Source organism: Lutjanus erythropterus, chromosome 1 (assembly GCF_056507025.1).
Source record: "Lutjanus erythropterus isolate fLutEry1 chromosome 1, fLutEry1.hap2, whole genome shotgun sequence".
NCBI lineage: Eukaryota > Metazoa > Chordata > Actinopteri > Lutjaniformes > Lutjanidae > Lutjanus > Lutjanus erythropterus.
The window spans coordinates 47474675-47481955 of NC_139317.1; the positions used below are offsets into that span (position 1 = coordinate 47474675).

General features: G+C 44.9%; 1 protein-coding gene and 1 long non-coding RNA gene across 2 annotated transcripts in view; both read left to right on the forward strand.

Moving 5' to 3' along the window:
* ccdc102a (coiled-coil domain containing 102A) overlaps positions 1-4691 on the forward strand; it is a 55597-nt gene extending 50906 nt beyond the window's left edge. The window contains exon 9 of the mRNA XM_084722500.1: positions 4164-4691. Coding sequence (XP_084578626.1) covers positions 4164-4296 — 133 coding nt within the window. The 3' untranslated portion in view covers positions 4297-4691. The remainder of the gene's footprint in view (positions 1-4163) is intronic.
* Positions 4692-4724: 33 nt separating this feature from the next.
* LOC146333386 (uncharacterized) lies at positions 4725-6653 on the forward strand. The gene is made up of 2 exons (XR_014771201.1): positions 4725-6025; positions 6115-6653. It is a non-coding gene; the product is annotated as an uncharacterized LOC146333386 (long non-coding RNA).
* Positions 6654-7281: the final 628 nt, after the last annotated feature.

Genomic DNA, 7281 nt, shown 5'->3' on the forward strand with positions numbered 1-7281 from the left:
ATCTGGGAAGCTGTCCATAGAAACTGTTTGGAAAAGAGCAGACACTTTCAAAAAAAATCTGGCAGATGATCACGATCGAGTAACCTAAAGAGCAAAAATATCTTTTCCATCGATAAAAGCTTTCAGCGTCGGTCTTTGTTCGTGACAAAATTCTCTCCTGTTCTGATATAACTGATGCTATCACAGTATCTATGCTAACCTCTTCACCATTATTTGTTTGAGACGAGTCATTTCCATGGATGTTTTTCATTGTTGGTGCACCTAAAATCACGCCTGTAACTGCCAGTTGTCTCTCCAAGGACACTTATTGCCTTGCACTTTTCAAAAACTGTCCAGCTTCTGAAGATCAGTATCTGCCATGAAAACCACTTTGATGGACTCTCCAGTTTGTCTTGCTGATGTTGACAGATGACAAATGCACACTCTCCAAAACTTCCATCCATCCATTGTCTTCCATTTATCTGGGACTTCCCTCTCACTGGACACTTCCTCCAGGTCTTCCGGGAGGATCCCAAGGCGTTCCCAGGCCAGCCGAATGACATAGTCACTCCAGCGTGTCCTGGGTCTTTCCAGGGGCCTCCTCCCAGTGGGGCATACCCGGAACACCTCCCCAGGGAGGCGTCCAGGAGGCATCCGATATAGATGCCTGAGCCACCTCAGCTGGAGCAGCGGATCTACTCTGAGCTCCTCCCGGGTGACAGAGCTCCTCACCCCATCTCTAAGGGAGCACCCCACCACCCTGTGGAGGAAACTCATTTTAGCCGCTTGTATCCGAGATCTTGTTCTTTCAGTCATGACCTAAAGTTCATGACCATAGGTGAGGGTAGGAACATAGATTGACCAGAAAATCGAGAGCTTCGCCTTGTGGCTCAGCTCCTTCTTTCCCACGACAGACCGGTGCAACGACCACATTACTGCTGCCACTGCACCAATCCATCTGTCAATCTCATACTCCATCCTCCCCTCACTCGTAAACAAGACCCCAAGATACTTGAACTCCTCCACTTGAGGCAGGGACACTTCTCTGACCCGGAGGGAATAAGCCACCTTTTTGTGGTCGAGAACCATGGCCTCGGACTTGGAGGTGCTGATTCTCATCCCAGCGGCTTCGCACTTGGCTGCAAACCGCCCCAGTATATGCTGAAGGTCCTGGTTCAAAGGAGCCAACAGGACAACATCATCCGCAAAAAGCAGAGATGAGATCCTCTGGCCCCCACACCGGACTCCCTCTGGACCCTGGCTGCGCCTAGAAATTCTGTCCATAAAAATAATGAACAGAACCGGTGACAAAGGGCAGCCCTGCAGGAGTCCAACATGCACCGGGAACAGGTCTGACTTATTGCCAGCAATACAAACCAACAGTCATACACTGTACAGCCTTTAGCAAAGAGCACCAAACTCCATACTCCCAAAGCACCTCCCACAGAATGCCACGAGGGACACGGTCGAATGCCTTCTCCAAGTCCACAAAACACATGTGGACTGGTTGGGCAAACTCCCATGAACCCTCAAGCACCCTGTGGAGGATATAGAGCTGGTCCAGTGTTCCACGACCAGGACGAAAACCGCATTGTTCCTCGACTATCAGCCAAATTCTCCTCTCAAGTACCCTGGAATAGACCCTGGAGTGTGATCACCCTATAGTTGAAGCACACCCTCTGTTCCACCTTCTAGAATAGAGGGACCACCACCCCAGTCTGCCAGTCCAGAGGGACTGTCCCCAACTGCCACGCAACGTTGCAGAGGCGTGTCAACCAAGACAGCCCTACAACATCCAGAGACTTGAGGTACTCAGGGCGGATCTCATCCACCCCCGGTGCCTTGCCACTGAGGAGCTTCCGAACTACCTTGGCTGCCTCAGGAGTCCCACGAGCCATCCCTTACCTCTGGTGTCCACCACTGGGTTCGGGGAGTGCCGTCGCGGCAGGCACCGGTGACCTTATGGGCACAGCTCCGAATGGCCGCGTCAACAATGGAGGCAAAGAACATGGTCCATTTGGACTCAATGTCTCTGGCCTCCATCGGGATCTGGTCAAAGCTCTCCCGGAGGTGAGAGTTGAAGACCCCTCTGATAGAGGGTACTACCAGATGTTCCCAACAGACCCTCACAATATGTTTGGGCCTGCCAAGTCTGTCCAGCTTCTTCTTCCGCCAGCAGATCCAACTCATCACCAGGTGGTGATCAGGTGACAGCTCAGCCCCTCTCTTCACCTGAGTGTCCAAGACATACAGCCAAAGGTCAACTGACACGACTACAAAATTGATCATTGACCTCCGACCTAGGGCGTTCCATGCCACGTACACTGATGGACACCCTTATGCTTGAACATGGTGTTCTTTATGGACAAACTGTGACTAGCACAGAAGTCCAATAACAGAACACCACTCGGGTTCAGATCGGGGGGGCCGTTCCTCCCAGTCATGCCCCTCCAGGTAACACTGTCGCCACCCACATGGGCGTTGAAGTCCCCAGTAGAACAACGGAGTCCCCAGTCAGAGCACTTTCCAGTACCCTTCCCAAGGTCTCCACGAAAGCCAGGTACTCTGCACTGCCGTTCAGCCCATAGGCCGAAACAACAGTGAGGCACCTATCCCTGACTCGAAGGCACAGGGCGACGACCCTCTCATTCACCGGGGAAAACTCCAGCACATGGCAGCTGAGCTGGGGGGCTATAAGCAAGCCCGCACCAGCCCACCGCCTCTCACCGTGGGCAACTCCAGAGTAGAAAAGAATCCAGCCTCTCTCAAGGAGTTGGGTTCCAGAGCCCAGACTGTGCATGGAGGTGAGCCCGACTATCTTTAGCCCGTACCGCTCAACCTCTTGCACCAGCTCAGGCTCCTTCCCCCCCAGCGAGGTGACATTCCATGTCCCCACAGTGAGATATCATGTCCTGGCATTGGGTTGTTGGGGCCCCCGCTCACGGCTGCCACCCAACCACACTGCATCGGCCCCTTCTGAACCCTCCAGCCCCTGGTAGGGTCCTAAGATCCTCCTAAGATCATTCAGGTTCTCAAACCCCTCCACCACGATAAGGTGGCAGTCCAAAACCTCATCTGTGTTAATCCACCAATACAAAATCTCCAAAACTTCACAAACAACATCCTCAAAGACCATGATCTGCAAATCTTCACCACATGGCTGAAAAATCTGTGACTGTTACAACGTCTGTAGTTTACCAGGGAAATATCATTAAAGCACTCCAGCAAACCTTTTAGAAGAATTATCCAGGCCAACAGGAGCACCAGGAAGTGCTGTCTCTGTCTGTCTCTGCACCTGTCTCTGCACCTGTCCAGGTGTGAGTGTTAGGGTGGGGCAGCTGTAGCAGCTGTTCACAGCATCCAGGATCTGTGAATCAGTTGAACGAAAGTGATAAAAATTGCTGCTGTTCTTAGGGAGCTGACCCACACCCACACTGGACAGTCTGACAGTGGTTAATCCTGATGCCTTCACTTACATGTGCTGCTGTTGTGTGTCGATCTTTGCTCTTGTTATATCTTGAAGCTGAAGTTACAAGCCGAATGTGAGACTGTGAGATAGATTTTTCTTTGATATTGGATGAATTCATTACACCATGTATGCAGTGAACCGGCATTTTTGCTTTCCTTTCTCTTGCTATTTCAGTGTAATTGTGTATATTCCCAAAACTCATTCATACACACACAAAGAAACACACACAGGGTGGAGTGGAGGCTTACCTAATGTGTCTAATGTAGAAATGATATCCAGTACTGTCATAGTCTTTGGCATTATAACCATTGGATGGAAAGAGTGTGGAAAATCTATACTCAAGTACTGTTTTACTAAAATGTTTCTCAATTACAAGTAAAAGTCAAGTAGTACTGGTTTTAAAAAATGCTACAAAGTACAAAGTGTTCTTCTCAGTATTAGTTACTTTTTAACTATTTTTTTCTGTCAGTATGTTCTGGTTTTGATTGAGCTGTTTGCAATCAGATCAACTTATTGGCTGCTAAAATGCAGATGAAAGGTTTGAATATTAAATCAAATTGTACTCAGTCCTCAAGTATGATTTCAAAAGTGACTAAGTAGATTACACGGTGCAATTCATTCTTAAGAACAGGTAAAATTACAGACTTGAAAATCTACAAGTACCTACTTACTTCCAGCCTCGATTGTAACACCATGCTCTCTGTCTGTGTCTCAGACTGCGGCGGCAGCAGCAGAGTCCAGGTCTGTTTGGGAAGATGCGAACAGCTCGGTTTGGTCCAGAAAACCCAGATGGTCCAACCAGCGACATGGACGAGGAGGATGAAGAACTGCAGCTTCAGATCCCATGACACACACACACACACACACACACACACACACACACACACACACACACACACACAAGCACAAACACACATAGTGATACAGGATATACTTTTAAACAAACATCAACAGTCACATAAAGAAGGTGAACATTGTTGCTCTTGGGGGGAAACAATTAAAGGGTCATTCCAACATTTCGGGAAAGATTTTCCCAAGAGACATTTCAGAAGTCCTTTATCACTTTTATCTCTGTGCATCCACATGCACATTTAAGGCAGATTCCTCAGCTGACTGCTGGTCATGTGATATGGACTACAGCTGCACCAATTAATCAGATAATCAATTATTAAATTGATCACCAACTATTTTGATAATCGATCAATCGGTTTGAGTATTTTTTTTAGGAAAAAAACTCAAAAGTCTCTGATTTCAGCTTCTGAAATGTGAATGTTTTCTTTACTCCTCTCTGACAGTAAACCAAATGTCTTTGGGTTGTGAATAAAGCAAGACATTTGAGGACGTCATGTTGGACTTTGATTGATATTTTTTCATAATTTTCGGACTTTTTGAAATAAACAACTATTAATCGATTAATCGAAACAATAATGGACCGATTAATTGACTATGAAAATAATCCTAATATGGACATGATAAATAATGAAATGATGAATCATTACTCTGAGACTTAGAGAAACCAAATAATTGCTCAGCTGGAGTTTAATCATTAAGAAAAGAATGTGACAAAGTCTCCACCCAGCAGCAATAAGATAAGGACACACCTAACCCTGATGCAGAACACACACACACACATGCTTGGACATACTTTGAATAAACAGATACACAGCAACCAGATCAAACCCAGCAGGAGTGTGAGAGACACTCACAGGATGTGTGGACAGTGTAACGCTGAATAAAAAGATCTTTCTTCAACTTGTTTCTAGCTGAGGCCGACACGTATCATCCTTTCAATGTACTCACTCATCCTTACCTCATATCCTCACGAGCATCACAGCAGACCCATCTCAACTGTGCTACTGTATTCAAACAAGCCTCAGCATCACCAGTATTAATACTTTGCTCATAGCTGTCAGCTGTGAGGCCTTCCACGTCCCTCTGAAAGTATTATTTGAAACTATCACAAAGGAATGTCAGTCATATAAAAACTGACATGTTACTGAAATGGTCTGCAACATTTGAACCAGTATTTATAAAGAGTAAGAGTATTTTCTCCTTAATAAAAATTCTAAGTCTTTTGCTCATGTATTTATGGATCACAACCAATGCTGGGAACACACTACACAACTTTTAACCCCATTACAGCTGCAAGTTCGATAGAATAGGGCTGGGCAATATGAACAAAATCTAATATCCAGATCTCTTTTTTTACCAAATATCTTTATCAGTATTGCAACAATATTGCAGGGATGACTTTTGGTGCACTCACAAAATATCACAATGAGATTTTTGATAAATAATTTTCAGTAATGTGAAAATAATTACTAAGTAGCTAAAGGCAAATAATAGAACAGCTCAAAGAGTGGTAAGTTCAGAAAATTACTTCACTTTACTGTAATGTAGCCTTTAAAACCAAGAAAAGACAACACTTATTCCACATTACCATGATAATACCCAAAATCTAGGACAATGTCTATTCTCATATTACAGTATCAATATAATATTGCTCAGTCCTGCTTTGCTCCATAGCAAATATGGTTAATGCTACCCCCAGTTGCATTCTGGTTCATCACCATGAAGGCTGTGTTCTGCTGCAAGCTAAACCTTTGCCCTGAAAGAATCATAAAAAAGATCTTAACAGATGGAAATAAGCTATGTAAGCCTTAAAGGACCAGTACATAGGATTTAGTAGCATCTAGCAATGAGCTAGCAGATTGCATTTCATGTCACTCTCCCCTTCCAAACATGTAGGAATACCAACCACGGCAAAACTTCCACAAAATGCAAAAGGCTGTATGTTCATATTTTCAGGTGATTATACACTAATGAAAACATACTTATGAATATTAAGTTCAGTTGACACATTCTGCCAATAAATCCCCATAAATCCTGCACACTGGAGCTTTAATTGTGCCTTTCAGACCTGACCAGACCGAACATGCCTGGTACTGCTGATTTAAACCCAACTAGAGACCAAGACTGTATTTTGTCTGTTTCTTCTTCAAAGACAAACTCATATACATGCATTGAAAATGTTTCTCCTGCACATAAATAATAACTAATCTGCCATTATTAATGGACTAACACAGAATATGGCATGTCGGCCTAACACCACAGTCCCATCCTGTGTGGCATGTCTCATCTAAGTGTATGAAGTATGTTTAGTTGATGATGTTGTGTGTTCCCAGCATGTCTGGAGCTGCTCCCTTACAGTAAACACAATGAACTGTCCATAAACCTCAGTGAAAGATGATCAACATCTTTATAGAACAAACAGATTGAGCTTCAGATCAGTGGGATGTCCTGGATGAAGATGGTAGTCAGATCTCTTCTGTTGTGTCTGTGAAGGGGGACATGCACCAGTGAATGTCCACTAAAGGACCGGTCACATCCTGACGGAGTTAATTTGATTTTAATGGATTCTCCACGATCAGTAGGGTCAAGTCTTTCTGAGTGAATTTGATGTGGTGAACATTGTTCATTTGTAACTGTTAACCAGCAGTAAACTGTCCTGGCAGTGTTAACCTCCTGAAGGAACAGACAGCCACAATGGCTGAAGCTATTGTAGCCTATTAACTTATTGAACCTTCCTCTGTCAGAGGATAAACTATTACCTTAGTGTCCAAGTAGCAACCAAGCAAAGGAGTTGCAAACTGACCCTTGGAAACCTAACCTTCTCCCCCTTCAATAACTCTAGTGAATGAAATGAACAAACTCAGGGGTTAGTAAACTGCATAGAACAGATGGAAGGGAAATCTCAGAGTCAATGTGCTTGGCTAGCATTAGCATGTTCCCAGCTGGCTGTTGCAGCTGTTAGCAGTTAGCTCAGCAGATAT